The sequence below is a fragment of the Physella acuta genome, unplaced genomic scaffold (genome assembly GCF_028476545.2).
Source record: "Physella acuta isolate Inbredline_101_S28 unplaced genomic scaffold, ASM2847654v3 ptg000144l, whole genome shotgun sequence".
In the NCBI taxonomy this organism is placed as follows: domain Eukaryota; kingdom Metazoa; phylum Mollusca; class Gastropoda; family Physidae; genus Physella; species Physella acuta.
The window spans coordinates 1,801,167-1,824,704 of record NW_026731663.1 but is presented as its reverse complement, the minus strand read 5'-3'; the positions used below and the strand labels follow the sequence as shown (position 1 = coordinate 1,824,704).

Genomic DNA, 23,538 nt, shown 5'->3' with positions numbered 1-23,538 from the left:
CCCCCCCCCAATGAAAACTTCTAGAGCCACCCCCGATGTCCTAGACCCCCCCCCCCCCCCCACCCCTTGTTCTATATCCGTCAGTCTCACTGCCCCCTCCACCACCCCCCCCCCCCCCCAATGAAAACTTGGAGTTGATAAGACAGCTGTTGGTCTCTTATCAAGACAAATAATTAGGTCAAACTGCGTCATGAGGGGCCCAGATACAGATACAAGTTTCGTTCGGCATTTCGTGTCTTCAGATCGTGTCTTTAAGTTTATCTTTGTTTTCCTGTGACTTGAAATTTTTTAAACTTCAAAACAACTGGGATGGCATCTATTGCTGAGATAATTGACTAGAGAGGAATATTTACTCGAACAACTGCCGTGTGTATCATCAACATATTCTGATATTTTTATATCCTCTCCTTCTTACAAAAAGGTTAAATAAAATTCAAAATAGGAAAAATAAACAACACACTAGCAACCAAAGAACGTAGCTTCTCTAAGAATGATTGGTATTAAAAATAAAATCCTAGGACGTTGGTCCGTAATTTAAGAACTTTTTGTGAAAGGTAACCGTTGAAAATGTTAAAGATCCCCGGGCACTATAATTAACCATCAAAATTTTAAATAACAAAACGTATGCAGATGTAACTGTTAAAATAATTTTACAGCAGCAATGTTTTATTTAAAGAACAGCGGGTTGTCTAAAGCTATAGCGTAGGTTGGCCTAGACAAGATTTTAAATGCTATTACTCCGTCGTATGCCTGTTTGTACCTGTAAAACGGCGGGAATCTGTCACGTGGTACTTGTCAGCTGACGTCAGCTGTATAGGACTTCAAAAACCCGTATCTGTGCAGGCCAACCACGAACAATGACATCTGTTCTGTTCACAGCAGATGACATGTTCTCTATACCAGATGACATCTTCTGTATACCAGATGACATGTTCTCTACTTCAGAAGTAAAAATTTCCAGAACAGGTCGTGATTTCCGTAGCGGAAGTCAGCACTGACGTAGCGGAATCGTGACGAGATTTTCAGCACCGGAACAAGTTTAAGTGGAGTTTCCCAATCAACTTAATCATCATGCAGAGATACGAACATGAACTTACAAAACCAGTTGATCGTCTCAGCCCTCACCTGCCTACCCCAAACTAAACGAGTCGTAGGTCTCAACCCTCACCTAACAAACCCCAAACCAAACGAAGGTCTCAGCCCTCACCTAACTATCCAAAACCAAACGAGTCGAAGGTCTCAGTACTCACCTACCCAACCCCAAACAAAACGAACGTCTCAGTCCTCACCTAACAAACCCCAAACCAAACAAGTTCAAGGTCTCAGTACTCACCTCTTCCAGCACGTGATCCAGGGGCGGGGCCTGCTTGACCCTCTCCTCATCCAGGCCCGTCTCCAGCTTGCAATCCTCGGTCAGGACCGTCTCCGTGAGTTCATTGGGCTGGGGCTTGACGTAGTGCTGTTGGACGTCAACAACCTGCGGACGACAGGTCATGTGACTGGTCAACAAGACGTGGACGGGAGTCACGTGGTAACAATTTACACACACAAATATTCATATCAGACTGAGTGATATAGCGACTCACAGGCTGGTACAGTACGCAGTGATAGGGCTGGTAAGTAGGTCACCAAACAGTTCTACGGCTCAATAAAACCTGCATGAGCCATAGAACTGGTTGGTGACCTACTTATCAGCCCTATTCACGGCTCATGATGTATGTTTAGATTTCATTCGGAGAAGATGGTGCTACATAGGATGTAACGTGCTTTATAGTCGTGTTGGTGAGCGGTGTTCGATCTAGGGTATGAGATAGGTTGAGAACCACTGATAGCCAGTGAATAACCCAAAACACTTTCTTAACACTTAGCGCGTGTAGAAAATTAGGAGCTATACCATATTCAGTGTCCACACAATCTTACTTCTGCTGGTACCCTGACGAATGCGTGATAAAATTATGACATCCAAGTGACAAAAATCGTGACAGCGTCGTTGTAAAACGTGAAACTGTGACGACGTGGTAAAACCCTGACAAAGAGATAAACCCTGACAACAAGACAAACCCTGACAACAAGACAAATGCTGACAACGAGACAAACCCCGACAACGAGACAAACCCTGGCAACAAGACAAACCCTGACAACGAAACAAACCCTGACAACGAGACAAACCTTGACAACTAGACAAACCCTGACAACACAAACCGTGACAACGACGAGGCCCAACCGCGAGAGCCCACATGACCCACGTGACCCTGGTGACAGGATCAGAGTTGAGCTCACGCACCAGCAGACGATAGATGTAATTAAACCAGCAAACGCACGCGCCATCTGGGACCCCCGCACGTGCACGCACATAGCGCACGTGCTGATGCGGCGAGAGCGGCCACAGATGCTCGTTTAGAGACGTACCCCATCAATAGCCCATTGTTTCATTAAACTGTTTCTATGTGTACGCCATCGGCAAGTATCAGAATTATTGCCGACCGGCAAGTATCACGGTCATTGCCGAACGGCAAGTGGCCGGCATTTGTAACATCGAAACCCCTTGACCTTTAGGTTATTGCCTCACGCCTGCGGGTAAAAATGTGACAGAAAATAATGCCAGACCGGACATTTGTTAGTTGAAGAAGAGCCCACAGGTCATCTATACAACCTCGATGTATAATATTCGCGTATATATAATGTGTATGTATGTGTACGTCACTATCTCTAAATAAAAGATAGCATTGCATCAAGTTTTAACTTAAACTCTAAACATAAATTAAACGCTAAACCAACCAGATAGGCTATTAGTTCCTTTATCAATCTGAACTGATACAAAAACTATTTAATTTAAACAACAGTGTCAATAAACTTTCAAAGGCGTAAAAGAAAAAAAAAATGTAATTTAGAAACGACACAATTTAATATAATTAATAAAAATGGTGAACAAAAAAACAAAAAAAGACAAGCTCTAATTTTACTTCTACGATTTGTAAACTCATTAACATCGAGATGAATCTAATATTAGCAGATAGAATCAGAGAAATATTCGCCAATCAACCACGAAGACAAAAAAAAAGTGCCAGCAATATTCCAATATCGCGCGGCTTTGGTATCGCATCATCTACCCTGCGGCTAGTGACGTCATTTGTCACTCGTCTGCTGTTTATTGGCCGCGAGGAAAAATGGCGCGCTGTGGGTAATAAGCGGTACCAGACGTCTGAAGGGTTCCAGAACGTTATTACTGATGCGTGACAAAGGGGCGTGGAAGCAATAAACGGTCGCGCTGGAGTGGCTAATTAAGACAGGTAATTACAGGTAATAACTTGTCGGCGTTTATATTGGAACATAACTTGGGCAATGTAAAAACAGGAAAACTAATTTAAGAAATGTAACTCGTCTATTTGGATATTAGATCTTTAATAAATAGAACAGGCTATGGCAGAAGGTATTGATCAACTCAGATACGGTAGAAAAAAAAAGCTTTTTAACCGTTCGAATTTTTCCATTTTTTAAATTACAAAGAGGCAGCCTATTTTTATTTTTAAAGTTTCGTGCAAAAATGTAACATTTCCAAAAGGCGACATCCATTTTATAGCCTGAATATAACACTTTAGCCCCCCACCCCACCCCCAACAGCATTGGTATTTTAAAAAAAACTGTTAACAATAAAATCAGTGATTAAAATAACGCTAAAGTTACCGGCGATTCCAATTCAGACCTGGTCATTTTTTTTTGTCTGGACTTGGTTTAACTGGAAATCGCCGAGTATCGAGTCTATCTACACGATGCCAGTTAAAAGTATCGAATCTATCTAAACGAAACCTCTTAAAAGTATCGAATTTATCTAAAACAATACCAGTAAAAAGTATCGAATCTATCAAAACGAACCAGTTAAAGTATCGAGTCCCATCTTGGCGCTACTTTTTACCAGGCGTTAACAGAAAACAAATCAACTTTAAAATTCGTATTAGATTTAAGGCTACAAAACACGAAACAAAACACCCCTCCTATGTTAGGTTTAACGTTACAAAACACCCCTCCAGCCATACATAACCCCTCCCAACCTACATAACACCCCTCCCTGTCCACATAATATCCCTCCCACTTCACCCCTCCCTGCCCACATAATACCCTGCCCTACCACCGCAACACGTCCCGTATTGCGACATCTGGTTGTGTATCGCTGTATTGATATACACAGATGATATCTTCTACACTCACTCACCGAAACCACACACAAGCCAACGTGTGTATAGGGTGTATTATGTACAAGAGGCAATTATATCTTTATAGCTCCCCCATCCTGCTCACCCCACCCCCCCCCCCAATCCCAACGACCCCCCCCCTGCACAATCGATAGACTGGTGAAGGCGACACCAGCTGTGTGTCAATTAAAATATTCGGTGTACGTCACCGGGCACGTGCTGTCTACGTCACACGTGCTGAGTTAGGGATTATGGCCCCTGACTAAGACCTACAGTGGGACAGACTTTTCATTGTGTTCTAGTTATTAGCAGTTTCTAAATAGTTCTCGACAAATCTAATTTAGCTTTAACATCAAATTTAGAAAATGAAAATAGCTAATCCATGGATCATATTTTCCCTTTCATGACTATATAAGGAGAGTTTTTCTGTTCCTTTAAAAAAATAAGTAGTTCCCTTTTCAAACATGACGATCTATAGGGCAAGTGAAGTAAAGTTCACTTGTTTCTGTGACCTCGGCATATGAAGAGATAGTGTGGTCAGCACTATGCCCAGCCGCCTTTACTTTCCCTAAAGTGAGTTAGGTACCCATCAGAGCTGGGTGGACTCAGGGACGATCTACTGACTTGAACCCGGATTCTAACTCGAGACTTACGGGTTAGCAGTCCAGCTCTCTACCGCTAGGCCACTCCCTCCTTCTGTTTCTTTTACCTCGGTATAAAAGGGGATAGTGTGGTCAGCTCTATTCCCAGACGTTTGTGTTTATCTAACGTGAGCCAGGTACCCACTAGAGCTGAGTAGACTCAGGGAATCAATACACACTCGCGCCCCGAGATCTGAACTCGGAACTTTCGGGTTAGCATACGTGCGCTCTACCAACCGACCACGCCGTAAGATAAAAAAGATATATATAAAAAAAATCTAGCATCTAAAACGATTGGATACTGTTGTGAATAATAGCATAGCTCGTGCATTAGACCTCCCCCTCCCCACCAGCGTCACTATGTGCGACTAAACGTTACTAATGACGTAATGTAATGACGTAATGGCCCACACATTATGGTTTCGTTTAGCAGAGGAAAAGCCCGAGGTTGTTTTATCTGAGACTAGAACAAAAATACTGGTTTCATGATCACTGTTTAAAATAAATCTAAGTAGACAAAGGAGTAACACGAAGGTAAGCATCAACAACTGTAACAACAAATAGAACTATGTCTGCTTGTATATACATACATACATATATATATATATATATATATATATATATATATATATATATATATATATATATATATATATATATATATATAAAATTTGAAATTACTTAATTAGGTTTGCGTTATTAGAGAGGTGTTACAAATGATGACAACATTAACGATAGTTACAGACCCATTATAGATGACGAGGGGCCGAAAACGCAAAGAAAAGGACCATCAACTTCACAGAAAACACAGTTTATGTATTATCAATAAAAAAAAATAATTCGACCACCGACCCCTTTCACCACACCCCCACCGCCCCCTCCCCAGCACAAACTTGCTGATCGGTAGACTACGTCCTTCACTCGACGCAAGCTGTTTCCTATGGCGAGAGCTGTGACCAGCCCGGCTCTTATGGCGAGAGCTGTGACCAGCCCAGCTCTGGTGGAGAGAGCTGTGACCAGGCAGATTCAGCGAATTTTAAACAAAGCCGCCCCCCCCTCCGACTCCCGGAGTCAAACGATTTAACCCCCCCCCCCCCCTTTTATCTCAGCCATTTACTTCAGTCGGCCAGACGGTGCCATATTAATACACGCGGGTCGGCACAGCTGGTCTCATCAAGTATAGGCACCCCGGGTGGATTCTTTAAATGTGTAGATTGTTCCAACGGGTGGGTTGTTCCACCTGGTGGATTTTCCAGTGGGTGGAATGCTCCACTGGGTGGATTGTTCCACCGGGTGGATGTTCCATTGGGTGGAATGTTCCACTGAATGTATGGCATCAATCGTGGATGCTGTACTGTAATGAGCTTCCTCGATCTTTCATTAATTTGTAATTTTATTTTTTATTAACATCACCATCGACAAATTCATCTCCCCCACCCTCACTCATAAAATGTTTGATTCACTTATACACAATTACTAATATTGTTTTAATATAATAAGACATTTTAATTGGCTAAGATCAATGAAACTTTACTTGATAACATCTAGTTATAAAAAAACAAACCAAATTGGCCCAAAAATAATAATCTACAATAGGCAGAGGAAATTGAAATATGTTCAAAAACGTTTGTTTAAGGCTTAAAGCAATTAAAACATCAACAGCAACGTGCTTGTATACTTTTCACATCTGGTAAAATCGATGTAGTTCCAAGAAATATACATTTAAAGGAGAAAACTAAAGACTTAGTTAACGGTAAAGTAAACGTCCATCAGTCTTTTTAAATTTGACTTGACTTGAACTTGACTTCTAGCAATTGAGGAGTCTGACATCTTATACAACAGCATCAACAGTGGATGTACCGTCTACGCAATCTTTTTCTCCACCCCCACCCCATTTCGGTTAACCACGTCAACAACAGGAGAGGGGGGGGGGGCAAATGAACGACGTCATTAAAAACAAGACATGAGCAGTCAACTTCCGGGTGCCAGTTCCGCACGACTATCGCGCATATTCATGCATAAATTAACTCTCGGTCGGTGCTTCATGTTAGCCAGCGGCGCTGGCCGGTATTTTTGTTGTGGGGTGGGGATGGGTGACCGACATGTGATTGGTACCTGTGACACAGTCTACTGAACATTGTGAGAACACGAACGTGGTCTGGGCATGTGACACCAACCAGCAGACTATCCACAACAAGAATGCAGGCACTGAGCCAGCAGGGAGAAGGGGAGGCTAAGACAACACTGGGTGGGGGACATCAAAGACTGGACAGAACTGCCCATTGCAGAACTACATAGCAGCAGAGGACCGAGACAGATGGCGGGAAACTGAGAAAATCTGCTGCAGCTTCCCAACGATCCCAATATAGGTTAAATGATGAATGATTGATTTACATCTTTATATGTCCTGAATATTTTTTTAATTACCACTTTGGAATTTCCATGTTAGCAATCATAAAAACAACAAAGCGCTCCTAAAGAAACAAACACATACAATTATAAAAACAACAAAGCGCTCATAATTTTGTGGCCCATAAAGAAACAAAGGCTTACAGAAAATATTCGCGATTACAAAATCAGCCCTAAGGAGCTAACCCAGAGGCCACTAAGCCGCGCCCCACGGGGGATGGGGGGGGGGGGGGATCTGGACTTAGAAGCAAATTTTCCAGCTTAGCCCAGGTTTCCCGTGTCGGTCCGATCATCTCAAAGCCCGGCATTCAATACTCGAACCTGCCAGTCTTCGCTCACTAATTACTTCCGGGTCAAACGTAAGCCGAGTCCCTCGCATTCCGACACACGCGTACACGGCGTGTTGTGTGTACACACGAGAGGCGCCCCTGTGTTGTCTTGTGTCATCAATAGAAAAGTACTTTACACGGAGCAAATAGATGGGACTTGGAGTTATTGAGTACCGCACGCTTTCTGCACGCTCTAATAACTACACGCCGGCCAACATAAACTGCTGCTAGCTATTTGGGCTATTCCCACACCGCTCTATGGGACTCTTTAGTCTGTGTTTTTACCTCACAATATAGAGACACTAGGGCTGACTCAGTATACTATATTATCAATTCTATGGCCCTCTAAGTTATATAGCAATACCAGGACTCTATACAATATAGCTGTATTTATATCATAGCAGGCTCTATGACTATGTTGGATCGTTAGAGCTCTGCATTGTACAGAAGTTCTAGGTGTATCTCCATGATATAGATATACTAGGGCTCTTTGCATGGTGTATGTCAACGATATGCCGTAATAGGGCTCTGTATATAGTAGCCTTATGGGTCTTTCTATAAGATAATGACACTAAAGATCTCCCTTCGTAATATAGAAACAATAGGGCTCTCAACATAATGGCAATACTAGGGCTCTTTATTGCTGTCTCTGTGTCTACTGGAAAACTGTAAGGACTCTCGGGTTCACGCTAATACAAGGGCCCTGGCTTTTGCTCTCTCCATCCCACAATCATCGGGGGTCCACAGCTCTCGAGACTTAGTTCTATCAGAATTTTAAGCTACCAGTGACTCCCATGCTATTGAGTGGTAAAGTCTCTAATGCAGTGGTCCCCACACTTCACAAAATAGCAACTTGTTTTTTTTTAAATATTCGTATCACAACCAACCACCGTATGGTTGAGTAGGCATAGTCCTAAAGATTTGGTGCTTCCCATGCTATAATAGCTACTATCCCAGAAAATATTAGAACCGCTGCACTATCTATTTCTTCACCCCAAAGAATAATTTCAGCGCGACACATTCAGAGAATACAATATGCCTTAAAAAAACCTAGAAGAATTTAAACAGAATAATCACATAGGTTTTATAACTTAAGCTTCGACAAATACGCACCCTGCATGCTCTTGCAACAAAAACATGGCCGATAATGTGAACTTAACAGGACGTTTTGACAACAAAGTCTGTAGACAAGAGAGAGGAACTCTACCTGATAGGGGAACACAATGTACCCAATGTCGGTCTGGTAATCCGTGAGTCTCGGAGACAGGGGGGGGGGGGGGGGTGTAATTACGTGGTCCCGGGGAGGAGCTTGGTTATTATGTTAAACTTTAATACAGGCTGCAGGTTAGGCTGGGGATGATGGGAGGGGTGGGATGAGGGGCGTTCTTAGCTAAGCCGTGGAACCTGCAGTTCAAAAACTACACCATGTTACACTTTTTTTTAGTGTGCATCGTGGTCAGGTTCCTTGACGTCATGAAGTAGATTGTAATGTGTGTCTCCACCCTACAAATACACCCACACTACCAATAAATCCATGCATCCACCACTAGATCCACCCTACCATCAGTACATAATCCACCCTCCCACTACATCCACCCTCCCACTACGTCCACCCTACCACCACTACATCCACCGTGCCACTACATCCACCCTCCCACTACATCCACCCTCCCACTACATCCACCCTCCCACTACATCCACCATCCCACTACATCCACCCTCCCACTACATCCACCCTCCCACTACTACATCCACCCTACCACCACTACATCCACCATGCCGGTACCATTTAGAGTTGAATAAAATCGATTATCTTTACATAACACACCCGGGGCCTGTATTCTCTCCAGGAATTCGAACCCAGACCCTTCAAGTAAAAGATCCCACGGTTTCCATCAAAGATCGGGTCTCGCTATCAGATTCCCTTTATTGGGGCCAGTGTAAGGCCTGAGGGAGGGAGGGGGGGGGGGTTAGATAATTGACCTAGAAGCCGCTGAGGATAATATTTAAAACCCAATCTTTTCAACTATTATGTGTATACAACCGTAAGCCCCCACGCATATGTTCGGTCTGGAGTTCTTTAGCCTAATTTTATAAAACATCTCTGGGCTTCGTTTGGATCTTGTTGACTAAGGGCGACAACCATCACAGCAACGACTTCAACATTAAATGTCTTTTATGGCCGTTCTTCGGTCTAATCCCACCAGTCTCGCTGAATATTTATAAACAGAATGGGCGTCTTTTTATGGATATAAACAAGGTCGGGGGTATCATGTAGCGCTATAAACGTTTATCATGTATCCAAAGTGTATACGCGGTGTGAACAGAGTTACAGCACTTTAAGAAATTAGTATAGAGTTGCAGGTTTAAGATGAAATAAACTCGTTTTTTACTTTCCAGGCAGTGATTTAACCCAACACCTATTCGACGGTAAGCGACCTTGTCGGATCTTCTGGTCTGACTCAGTGAAAAATACAGATGACTGTGTAAATTAAAGCGACACTAACATAATCAAGTAACGCATGCGTAGAAGCATGTTTACAAATTCGTGTTGCTGGTATCTGCCGTGTGTCAATACAGCATCAGCATACCTCCATGACGTCATCATGTGTAGGTGTGTGCACACACCTGGTGTATGACCTGGTATGTCGCGCGACACGTGAGAAACACGCATACAGGTGATATTTATTGTCGTCTGCTGGTTTTAATTGGAAGACGTATGTGCTGGTCTAATTGGAGGTAATTGGATGGGAGGGGAGGGAACTACTGTTTGTTTTGTGTAAATAGGTACTCTTCAAAAGTGTGCGCCGGTTCTTCACCGCTGGTTTTTACTTTCTCGTATATACGAAGTATAGAGAAAGTCTTGTAATCGTGCAAAAAAAAAAAAATCGAGATTTTTTTACAAATCTCGACGTTTTACACCTCACTGATACGGAAAAACATAATTTTGCAATCTTGTCCGTATGTCTGTCTGTCTGTGTCTGTGTGTGTGTGTCTGTCTGTCTGTGTGTAAACACGATAACTTGAGTACCGTTACAGCTAGGTTGATGAAATTTCATATATAAGTATTTTATTAAAATCGTAGATCCGTATCAACTTTTGAGCGATTTCCGATAACCGGAGGTGGTACTTTTTCTACTTTGAATTTTTCAAAAGCCTATAACTTGAGTACTATTTCAGTAAGATAAATGAAATTTCACATGTAAGTAAAAGATCTAATTCTTTACGTTCTGTCAAATTTTGAGTAATTTCCATTGACCGGAAGTACTAATTTACGCTATTTCCGATTTCTCAAAAAAAAAAACGCATGTAAATTTATAAAGTACTAATAATATTGCGCACTATTATGCACATTTTGTTTTGGCGTTCGTTTGGTGCGCAATTCTTTTTTCTACTAGATTTTATTCTATTTTTAAAAGTTTAAGTAAAAAAAATCATGTCTATATTCCGAGTTGCCATCCCACGTAGTGTTATATTAGAATATTCGAGAAAGTTTAGGGGAGATCACTCCCGGTTTATTTCAAGATAAAGTAGAAATAATGTAGTGGAGGTGTATTAACTATGGAATTAAATTCTAATTGCTAATTAACCTCTGCATGCATGTGTGTTCGTCTTTTTTAAAACGCTATGAATAAATTATTAAAATAAGACATTACCCCCGGATAATTTTCCTTTCATTACCCCCCCCCTCAAGAGTAACTCACCCCATCCCATGTATAATACATATCCCTATGGAGCCTCCTTTCCTTATCAGGATCTCTATACCTAATCGTATTTTATCCTTATCCCTTACTATATCCCAAATTCTATCCTTATCCCGAACCCTAACTATCAAGGTGTAATATCGTACTGCGGTTTTATTGGGAGGGGGTGATGTAAAGAGGGGACTTGATCGGGAAGGGTTGGTGGCTATGAGAAAATAAGATGGGGGGGAGGGGGGGGTAAATGACGTTTATAAACTGGCACTGGTAAGTTTTATGACTAACATGAGTAACGTGACTAAAATGACATCAGTGACACGACTAAAACGACTGACGTCAGTGACATGACTGAAATGACAACAGTGATAAGCACACGAACGAGGCCGAGTACTTGTCAATCACAAAAAGCCAAAGTTTCCAGCAATATAATTTAGCCATCCAATATAATGTAACCATACAATATAATTTAACCATCCAATATAATATGACCATCCAATATATAGAAATTCAAACCCCACAAGGATACATTTAACCCTTCATTATAATCCACATGTGTACACTTAACGCCCACATGTATAACTGCCCAGGTGAATATTCACCCCTACAGGTAAAACCTCACAGGTATACACATACCCCTACATATTCAACTTCCCAGGTATACATTCACCTTTATAGGTCAAACCACCAAGGTATACATTGACCCCTACAGATCAAACCACCCAGGTATACATTTACCCCTACATATTCAACTGCCCAGGTATACATTTACCCTTACCGGTAAAACTGGCCAGGTATACATTGACCCCACAAGTCAAACCATCCAGGTATACAATGACCCCTACAAGTCAAACCATCCAGGTATACATTGACCCCTACATATTCAACTGCCAGGTATACATTGACCCCCACAGGTAAAACCACCCAGTTATACATTGACCCCCACAGGTAAAACCATCCAGGTATACATTGACCCCTACATATTCAACTGCCAGGTATACATTGACCCCCACAGGTAAAACCACCCAGTTATACATTGACCCCCACAGGTAAAACCATCCAGGTATACATTGACCCCTACATATTCAACTGCCAGGTATACATTGACCCCCACAGGTAAATCCACCCAGTTATACATTGACCCCCACAGATCAAACTATCCACATATACAATGACCCCCACATGTAAACCACCCAGGTACTCTGGCACTCACCTTGTTGTTGTTCTGGTCGTACAGCAGGTACACGATTTGCACTATCTGCTCCTCGTCTGAGCCCAGCTCGTCCGCGTTCTTTCCCGCGGTGGTGACGAAGAAGCAGACGATATGTGGCAGGGAGGCCATGGCTGGGCGCTCTCTCGGGGTGCGGCCTGGGCGAGGGGGGTGCCGTTGTTAGAATCTCCACACAGGTGGGCGGGCAGAAGTCAGAGATCTGGGTGCCGTTGCTAGAATGTCCACAAAAGTGGGTTCTGTTAAACTCCAAAGATTTCTCGGACCTCTCCTGACCAGCGGGAGATTGTCTCAAAGTTTTATTTTATCACAAGCTTGTAAAGATGCACAAGTTATTCCAGCTTGTTTTTCTCATGTAGTTACCTGTTCAATTATAATCAAGATGAAATTATGTTATTTTTAAGATTATTTCTGAAAATTAAAATTGGAAAATACTGTAAAGTGTCAAGTGACAACAGAAGTTTTAAGATAGATTGAATGAATATGGAAAAAAATCAGGAATTATAACAAATTTTAACCATAAGATCAATTAAAATACTACAGCTCATAGTTTCCACAATAAAAAAAAACAACTTTATATTTATGTGCACTTATACCTCTGTGGTATATTTCTAAAATAAAAGGTATGACCCAAAGAAAACACTAGCTATCACGTGACTTAAACAAACACTGAGTCACATGACCACCATGTCAACGTCTATCAAGTACTTTCAAACAAGACACCATGACCGTAGCATGTCTATATTAGTTGACCTAGTTATATCAACGAGTTTAAAAAGTCCTCATCGCGAGAGTTTCAGATATACCAGAATTCGACGGGAACACAGGCCGCAACCGAACTCATTTGTTTATCAATGAGGATCCAAACTCTTATTTTTACAAGTGTCGTTTGCGCACTCCCGCCCTGAACATAAGGAAGTTGTGTGGAAACGAGACTAAACTCTTCGAATGATAGGACCATGGGGGAAGTACGTATGTGGTATGCCCCCCCCCCCCCCCTATAACTTGCAATAGTAAAATTGACGCCAAACACGTGGATCGAAGTTCGAACTCAATAAGATAGGTTTCATAGTCGTTTGATGCAACACATGTAGATTTTTTTTCTTAGAGCTTGGCGCCCTCAGCAACGCAGAATGAGCTAACAAATTGGCAAGAAAAAACAGAACACCTCAATGTAGATAGAGATGGTCATAAACTATGGAGTATTGCAAAAAGGCTAAGCCAAGAAGAAAACAGAGCTACTCCCATAGTCATCGACATTGAAAACACGATCAAAACAGAAAAGGATGCAGCAAAAGAATTTATAACCCACTTCAGCAAAGTGGGACAAATAAATATCAGCCACCAAAGAGTAGAAGAGGTTAAAAATCAAACTGAAGTTAAAGAAAAACTACAGAAAGTCTCTCCCCCCTCCTCCACTGGAATGGTAGCTCGAATTAGCAAGAAGGAGCTCGGAGAAGCAATGAAGCTCCTCAAACTTAAGCAAGCTCCAGGCCCTGACAAAATCTCAAATGATATGCTCATGCACTTGGGCCCCAATGCTAAGAAAAAACTGCTCCAAATATTTAATGCAAGCTGGAAATCTGGGAAAATCCCAAATATTTGGAAAAAAGCAATCATGATACCTGTTCTAAAAATAGGAAAACCCAGGAACAAAGTCGATAGCTATCGCCCAATAAGTTTAACAAGCTGCGTTTGTAAACTGATGGAAAGAGTAGTAAACAACAGACTGACCTGGTTTCTAGAATCGAACAATCTACTAGCAGACGAACAGGCAGGCTTCAGGAAGTGCAGATCTACTGAAGACCAAATCACCTTCATTTCTCAGGAAATAGAAGATGGCTTTCAAGAAAAAAAACCAACCTCAATAGTGTGGGTCGACTTTGAAAAAGCCTTTGACAAGGTTTGGGAGCAAGGCTTAATTCTAAAGCTAATAAACCATCAAGTATCTCATAACATGCTAAACTGGATAAAAGGTTACCTAAGCAACCGAAAAGCATCAGTCTCCATGCAAGGAAAAAGAAGTCACACAGTAACTATAAAAAATGGAGTCCCTCAAGGAGGAGTCTTGTCTCCTACTCTCTTCCTCATTTATGTAAATGACTTAAATGAAAACATCCCAAGGAGAGTAAAAAGAAGCATGTTTGCAGACGACCTCTCACTAATCAGCACAGAGGAATATATTGGTACCTCAAAATTTCGTCTTCAAGAAACACTTGACAAGCTCGGCAAATGGACCAAAAACTGGGGCTTATCCATCAATACCAAGAAAACAACTTATTCAATCTTCACCTTATCAACTAAACATCAAAAAATGAAACTTACCCTAGAAAACCAAGAGCTAGAAAAAAATGACCACCCCAAATACCTAGGAGTCACTTTTGACACTCGACTTACCTGGAGAAAACAAATAGAAAACACACAAAGTAATGGGATCAAAAGACTTAATCTAATGAGGAAACTGGCAGGAACAGACTGGGGAGCAAATCACCACATCCTGAAAAAAACCTACACCAGCTATGTGAGACCTACGTTAGAATATGGTGCTTCGGCTTGGGGCTCAGCAGCAAAAACAAATATTAGCAAAATTGACAAAGTTCAGAACATTGGTTTGAGAATAATGACAGGAGCCATGAAAACAACACCCATAAATGCTATGGAGGAAATAGCCGCTCTTAGCTCAATAGAAGAAAGAAGAGAATCAAAAATCCTCACTCATTACACAAAGCTAGAGGCACTGGAAAACCATAACCTAAAACAAAAACTCCAGAAACCCAGTCCATCAACCAGACTACAAAGAACAAGTTTCATCAAAGAAGCAAAGAATCTGAAAAAGAAATATGAAATCGAAAATATCATTCCTGAAGCAATAAAAACTCAAAACCTCTCCCCGCCTTGGATCTCCCACTGTCACTTAACCATTATTGACTCAATAGACACCATAGGAAAAAAATCTGACTATGATCTAGAAGAACTTAAGAAAATAACAAATAAACACATTAAGGATCAGTACCCCAGCAATACCTGGATTAGAGTTTTCACAGATGGCTCAGCTGAAGATGCCACAAAAAACGGCGGGGCTGGCATCCTTATTGAATGGCCAAGCGGAAAAAGCCTGGAAAAGGCAATAGCCACAGGCAGCCTATCCGACAATTTTAGGGCAGAAAAAGAAGCTTTAGAACACGCAGCAAACCTCCTGTCAGAACACCCTGAATCACCGAATAGTCAGATTGTATTTCTTACAGATGCCAAATCAGTCCTGCAATCCCTACAAAATCCGGAGGCCTATATTCAAACACTCATGACAGCACTAGAGAGGCTAAAAAATACCTGCAGCAGAATTGTGCTGCAGTGGATCCCGGACCACTGCCAGATCCAGGGTAACGAGATCGCAGACCAGCTGGCAAAAATTGGGGGAAAGAAACCACAACCGGAAATTTCGCTACACCCAAAAGAAATAAAAAGAATAATTAAACACAAACAAACGCAAATGTGGTCTGTCACACACCCTCACTACATTAAAGACGACGGCTATTACAATTTAACACGAAAACAACAATACATAATCTTTCGACTTAGAACAGGCCACAACAGACTAAATCAACACATGCACAAAAAACTGAAGGTTGGGTGTAGCGAAATGTGCCCTTGTGGCAAGGCCCCGGAAAACACGGAGCACGTACTCCAGGATTGTACTCTGTATAGCCAGGCAAGAGGCAGACACTGGCCCCAGCCCACCCCACTCAGGGAAAAATTATATGGGACACCTGACAAACTGGAAACCACAGTCCGGTTTGTCCATGAAGTTGGACTTGTTGTCTAATTCCTCCACCATAATCAAAAATTAAGAACGAAGAAGAAGAAGAAGAAGCTAACAAATGGACAATAAGCCAAGTCTTGCGCAGGGCCCATCAACCAACAAATTAACAAAGTAGTGCTATTCCCATCATACAACAATCAACAAATATACAAAGTGGCGCTGGGCCCATCACCCAACAACCAACAAATGGACAAAGTAGCGCTGGGCCCATCAACCAACAAATGGACAAAGTGGCGCTGGGCCCATCACCCAACAACCAACAAATGGACAAAGTAGCGCTGGGCCCATCAACCAACAAATGGACAAAGTAGCGCTGGGCCCATCAACCAACAAATGGACAAAGTGGCGCTGGGCCCATCACCCAACAAATGGACAAAGTAGCCCTGGGCCCATCAACCAACAAATGGACAAAGTAGCGCTGGGCCCATCAACCAACAAATGGACAAAGTAGCGCTGGACCCATCAACCAACAAATGGACAAAGTAGCGCTGGACCCATCAACCAACAAATGGACAAAGTAGCGCTGGATCCATCACCCTACAACCAACAAATGGACAAAGTAGCGCTGGGCCCACATCCAACAAATGGACAAAGTAGCGCTGGGCCCATCATCCAACAACCAACAAATGGACAAAGTAGCGCTGGGCCCACATCCAACAAATGGACAAAGTAGCGCTGGACCCATCAACCAACAAATGGACAAAGTAGCGCTGGGCCCATCATCCAACAACCAACAAATGGAAAAAGTAGCGTTGGGTCCATCACCCAACAACCAACAAATGGACAAAGTAGCGCTGGGCCCAGCATCAAACAACCAACAAATGGACAAAGTAGCGCTGGACCCATTATCCAACAACCAACAAATGGACAAAGTAGCGCTGGACCCATCAACCAACAAATGGACAAAGTAGCGCTGGACCCATCAACCAACAAATGGACAAAGTAGCGCTGGACCCATCAACCAACAAATGGACAAAGTAGCGCTGGGTCCATCATCCAACAAATGGACAAAGTAGCGCTGGACCCAACAACCAACAAATGGACAAAGTAGCGCTGGACCCATCAACCAACAAATGGACAAAGTAGCGCTGGACCCATCAACCAACAAATGGACAAAGTAGCGCTGGGCCCATCACCCAACAAATGGACAAAGTAGCGCTGGGCCCATCAACCAACAAATGGACAAAGTAGCGCTGGGCCCATCAACCAACAAATGGACAAAGTAGCGCTGGGCCCATCATCCAACAACCAATAAATGGACAAAGTAGCGCTGGGCCCATCATCCAACAAATGGACAAAGTAGCGCTGGGCCCATCATCCAACAAATGGACAAAGTAGCGCTGGGCTCATCATCCAACAAACAACAAATGGACAAAGTAGCGCTGGGCCCATCATCCAACAAACAACAAATGGACAAAGTAGCGCTGGGCCCAACAACCAACATATGGACAAAGTAGCGCTGGGTCCATCATCCAACAACCAACAAATGGACAAAGTAGCGCTGGGCCCATTATTAAACAACCAACAAATGGACAAAGTAGCACTGGGCCCATCATCCAACAACCAACAAATGGACAAAATAGCGCTGGGCCCATCATCCATCAACCAACAAATGGACAAAGTAGCGCTGGGCCCATCATCTAACAAATGGACAAAGTAGCGCTGGGCCCATCATCCAACAAATGGACAAAGTAGCGCTGGGCCCAACAACCAACAAATGGACAAAGTAGCACTGGGCCCATCATCCAACAACCAACAAATGGACAAAGTAGCGCTGGGCCCATCATCCAACAAATGGACAAAATAGCGCTGGGTCCATCATCCAACAACCAACAAATGGACAAAGTAGCGCTGGGCCCATCATCCAACAAATGGACAAAGTAGCGCTGGACCCATCAACCAACAAATGGACAAAGTAGCGCTGGGCCCATCATCCAACAACCAACAAATGGACAAAGTAGCGCTGGGCCCATCTCCCAACAACCAACAAATGGACAAAATAGCGCTGGGTCCATCACCCAACAACCAACAAATGGACAAAGTAGCGCTGGGCCCATCATCCAACAAATGGACAAAATGGCGCTGGGTCCATCATCCAACAACCAACAAATGGACAAAGTAGCGCTGGGCCCATCATCCAACAAATGGACAAAGTAGCGCTGGATCCATCAACCAACAAATGGACAAAGTAGCGCTGGGCCCATCATCCAACAACCAACAAATGGACAAAGTAGCGCTGGGCCCATCACCCAACAACCAACAAATGGACAAAATAGCGCTGGGTCCATCACCCAACAACCAACAAATGGACAAAGTAGCGCTGGGCCCATCATCCAACAAATGGACAAAATAGCGCTGGGTCCATCATCCAACAACCAACAAATGGACAAAGTAGCGCTGGGCTCATCATCCAACAAATGGACAAAGTAGCGCTGGGCCCATCATCCAACAAATGGACAAAGTAGCGCTGGACCCATCAACCAACAAATGGACAAAGTAGCGCTGGGCCCATCATCCAACAACCAACAAATGGACAAAGTAGCGCTGGGCCCATCATCCAACAACCAACAAATGGACAAAGTAGCGCTGGACCCATCAACCAACAAATGGACAAAGTAGCGCTGGGCCCATCACCCAACAACCAACAAATGGACAAAATAGCGCTGGGCCCATCACCCAACAACCAACAAATGGACAAAGTAGCGCTGGGCCCATCATCCAACAACCAACAAATGGACAAAGTAGCGCTGGACCCAACAACCAACAAATGGACAAAGTAGCGCTGGGCCCATCATCCAACAACCAACAAATGGACAAAGTAGCGCTGGACCCATCAACCAACAAATGGACAAAGTAGCGCTGGGCCCATCATCCAACAACCAACAAATGGACAAAGTAGCGCTGGGCCCATCACCCAACAACCAACAAATGGACAAAATAGCGCTGGGTCCATCACCCAACAACCAACAAATGGACAAAGTAGCGCTGGGCCCATCATCCAACAAATGGACAAAATAGCGCTGGGTCCATCATCCAACAACCAACAAATGGACAAAGTAGCGCTGGGCTCATCATCCAACAAATGGACAAAGTAGCGCTGGGCCCATCATCCAACAAATGGACAAAGTAGCGCTGGACCCATCAACCAACAAATGGACAAAGTAGCGCTGGGCCCATCATCCAACAACCAACAAATGGACAAAGTAGCGCTGGGCCCATCATCCAACAACCAACAAATGGACAAAGTAGCGCTGGACCCATCAACCAACAAATGGACAAAGTAGCGCTGGGCCCATCACCCAACAACCAACAAATGGACAAAATAGCGCTGGGCCCATCACCCAACAACCAACAAATGGACAAAGTAGCGCTGGGCCCATCATCCAACAACCAACAAATGGACAAAGTAGCGCTGGACCCAACAACCAACAAATGGACAAAGTAGCGCTGGGCCCATCATCCAACAACCAAGAAAACAACAGCTTCTATTGAACGGTGATGGGGTGGGGGTGGTGTGTGTATGCAGGGGGGGGGGGGGTGTAACAACAGCAGATCTGGCCAAATAAAGAGCTCATTATGAAACCACCAACCAGGGTGTCACGGGGCTATTGAAGATCCGACTAGAAATATCGAGGGGTCAGCGGGCTATAATTGACCACATTTTACGGCCGATCAGTTTACACTGTATCGCACAGCTGGCCATCCTCCCCTGACGGGTGTCACGTGGTCGTTTGATAATAAGCACGACCCGAACCTTCCAGGTGACCAATCACAGAAGGTGACAAATTGGCACAAAGGGGCGCGTGCTGAGAGCAGGGGGGGGGGGGGGGGAGGGAGAAGAGAAAAATGGCAGACATTTTCTGATTTTCTGCGACAGTTCTCTGATGCCTATACCCCCCCCCCCCCCCCCCCACCGAGAGATAGGCAACCTGTTACAACTGTATTAAGTAACGAAACCCCAGTAATTTGCTATTACCCCCCCCCCCCCCTCCGCATGTTGTGGGTGAAGTAACTGTATCTACAAGAACCCTATACAGCAACATTCAGCAACTGAAAGACTGACATGGGTGGGTAACTGCTGGTTTATTATAACAATGCGAACTAACTTTTTAATGAAGGGTAAATCTATTTTTCCGCTCTGTTTTGGGGGTGATCAACAGACAAATGTGTGGCAGAAATTTATTTCGGCTGTATCAATCTGGTGCTCACAATTTGAGTGCTCACGTCGCGTGCAGTTGATTTATGGGTCGAGTTCAAAGTTCGCTTTCAGTCACTGGCACTTCAATTAGGTTAAATTTTTAAAAATAATTATTTGTGCCGTCATAAGCATTACGCCCCCTACCCCACCTATGGAGCTAAAAATTAGACCACATACACACCATTAGACCACATACACCAATTAACAATGTACACCATTAAACCATGTACACCATTAAACAATGTACACCACAAGCGAGATGCAAGTAGCTGTACAACCAGTTTAACCTGTTAACCCTGAGTGGTCTATAAAACATACCACAAGCTACGTCTTACGTGGTTAGGGGAGAGGTGGGGGTGAACAAGTGGGGGTAGGGTGGGGAGGGGGGGGGCTGATACAATCGGAACAAATTGTCATTTTATTGATACATCGTATTTAAAGACGATAAGTCCAACTTCAACCGTTCAATAGTGCTTCTGACCACTACTGGCCTTGTACGTATGTGTGGTGTGTGTGTTGTACGTGTGTAGAGAAAGAGAATGTCTACACAGACGCCGACCACACTCCAATGTCAATGTCACCAGCAGGCCGTGCTAAGAATGTTGTTTCATAATTTTCTAACCTTTAACACCAGCCACCGAGAAAACACAACAGCTAATGTCGGAACGGCCAGGGGAAGAAACCCGACAACTTGGACACTATTCAAGGGAAGTAACCAAAAGGGAGCCTACAGAATTAATGAACTTGATTAAACACCTATTCTCTCTGCACCATGACTTTATATCTTTTATGTATGGATTAAAATGTAGTGCAAAAACTACAACTAATTTGAAATTTACAAACAACCCAAAATGACTAAATAGAGCACAATTTTATCCCTTGAATTCATAAAATGTTCCACCAAGTGTAATGATAAAAACGTTACGAAAGTAACCTAAAATGACTCGCACAGGAGCAATGTAAATGCAAGTTGAAAGAAACGGTCAAAACCAAAACTCTGAATAGCGCCACACCGCTCCCCAAATTATCTAATGCATACCAGTATATACGAGTATCTCTCGTATCCCTCCACTAACACCATCTTACAACAACTACAACAACAACAACAAAAATTAAAAACCGAACTACTTATCAACTAGGTAGAAAATGAAGTATTACACATTTTACATTTTTTTTTAATGGAGTATCTAATTTTGCAACAGTTAAAATTAAAAAAAAAAGCACGTTAGCATTCAAGTCATAGTTTTTAAAAAAAAAAAACTGTTTTTATATGTGTCATTCAGGTAAAGAAAGGCCAGCTGATCGTAGAGATGTCAGCCTAATCCTTAGATGTCAAGATCTCATCAAATGATATAAAACGTTACATATGCAGTGCTGGATCTGGTGTCTCTTAAAACAGGCGTCACCTTGTGTACACATTCAAGTGACATTTTACGATATTATTCTAACGTATGGAGGAATTTTATTTCTAGGAAGGGGCTGGAAGGTTGGATTCGTGTTCAAAGAACATTCTACGAATTCATGCAAGTGTGAAAGAAATATGTAGTGTAGAGATAAAATTGGAGATTAAACATGGGAACTGAGATGTGAAGACCCTACAGTACATGAGGCTACAGTAGGTTTTCTATACAAGGTAGCATTAGAGGCTACAGTAGGTTTTCTATACAAGGTAGCATTAGGGGCTACAGTAGGTTTTCTATACAAGGTAGCATTAGACGCTACATTAGGTTTTCTATACAAGGTAGCATTAGACGCTACATTAGGTTTTCTATACAACGTAGCATTATAGGCTACAGTAGGTTTTCTATACAAGGTAGCACTAGAGGCTACAGTAGACTTTCTATACAAGGTAGCATTAGAGGCTACAGTAGGTTTTCTATACAAGGTAGCACTAGAGGCTACAGTAGACTTTCTATACAAGGTAGCATTAGAGACTACAGTAGGTTTTCTATACAAGGTAGCATTAGAGACTACAGTAGGTTTTCTATACAAGGTAGCACTAGAGGCTACAGTAGGCTCTCTATACAACTTAACAACTTAGCACTATAGACTACAGTCTCTGAGCAACGTGCCACCATGGTCAGTGAATTACCCCCCCCCCCCCTCTCAAGGCTGATATGGTCAGTGAATTGCTCCCCCCTCCCCCTCAAGGCTATGGTAAGTGAATTCACCCTCCAAGGCTGATATGGTCAGTGAATTGCTCCCCACTCCCCCTCAAGGCTATGGTAAGTGAATTCACCCCCCCCCCCCAAAGGCTGATATGGTCAGTGAATTCACAAACCCCTCTCCTCCCCTCAAGGTCAGTGAATTTACCCCCGAGAGGCCTGGACAATTAAGGTCACAGGTCATTAACGAAAAGCAGGTTGATTGCTTGTGATAGCACGTCGATGTACTGGAGGCACGAAGTCCTGATAACCGCACCACTTTATCTAGGGTAGACTTCACGGTTTTAAAATTTGAGGAGGTTGGGGGGAGGGGGGTCAGTTAGTTGTGGGAGTAGGGGTGGTGAGGGAGACTGCAGTTTAGTTTATATGTCGGGGGAGGGTAATGTGGGGGATAGTGGGTTAGCTTGGGATTAGGTTAAGGGTAGGTTTGTTAAGATGTGGCATTAGGTGGTGAAGACGGCTACAGGACATTACCCCCCTGGATATTTCCCCCCCGGACATTTCCCCCCGTATTTACCCCCCGGAGCAATTACCCCCCCTGTCAATTACCCCCCCGGGGAATTACCCCCCCCCCCCTCTCAAGTTAAAATCCTAACTCTAACTAGAATTTTATACCTATATACTACTTTAATCCAAACCTTAAGAAAAAGACCAAAACCTAAGCATCCACCTTAGCCTAAAACTCCACACAAAACCAAAACCCTAACCCTAGCCCTAACCCTTACCCAAACCGAAACCCTAACCCTAACCCTAGACCTAGCCCTAAACCTAACCCTAAACCTAACCCTAACTCTAACCCTGTCCGGGGGGGGGTAATGTCCTACTGGGCGGGGGGTAATTGACAGGGGGGGTAATTGACA

At 43.3% G+C, this 23,538-nt stretch overlaps 1 protein-coding gene across 1 annotated transcript in view; it reads right to left on the bottom strand.

Annotated features, from left to right (window-relative positions):
• Window positions 1-1,333: 1,333 nt before the first annotated feature.
• Window positions 1,334-23,538, bottom strand: part of LOC131935449 (epithelial splicing regulatory protein 1-like) — a gene marked incomplete at its 3' end in the record, with an annotated part of 45,662 nt that continues 23,457 nt past the window's right edge. Inside the window, exons 2-3 of the mRNA XM_059291847.1 lie at window positions 12,481-12,858; window positions 1,334-1,477 (exon numbers count right to left, since the gene is read on the bottom strand). Of these exons, the coding sequence (XP_059147830.1) occupies window positions 1,334-1,477; window positions 12,481-12,609 (273 nt within the window). The remainder of the gene's footprint in view (window positions 1,478-12,480; window positions 12,859-23,538) is intronic.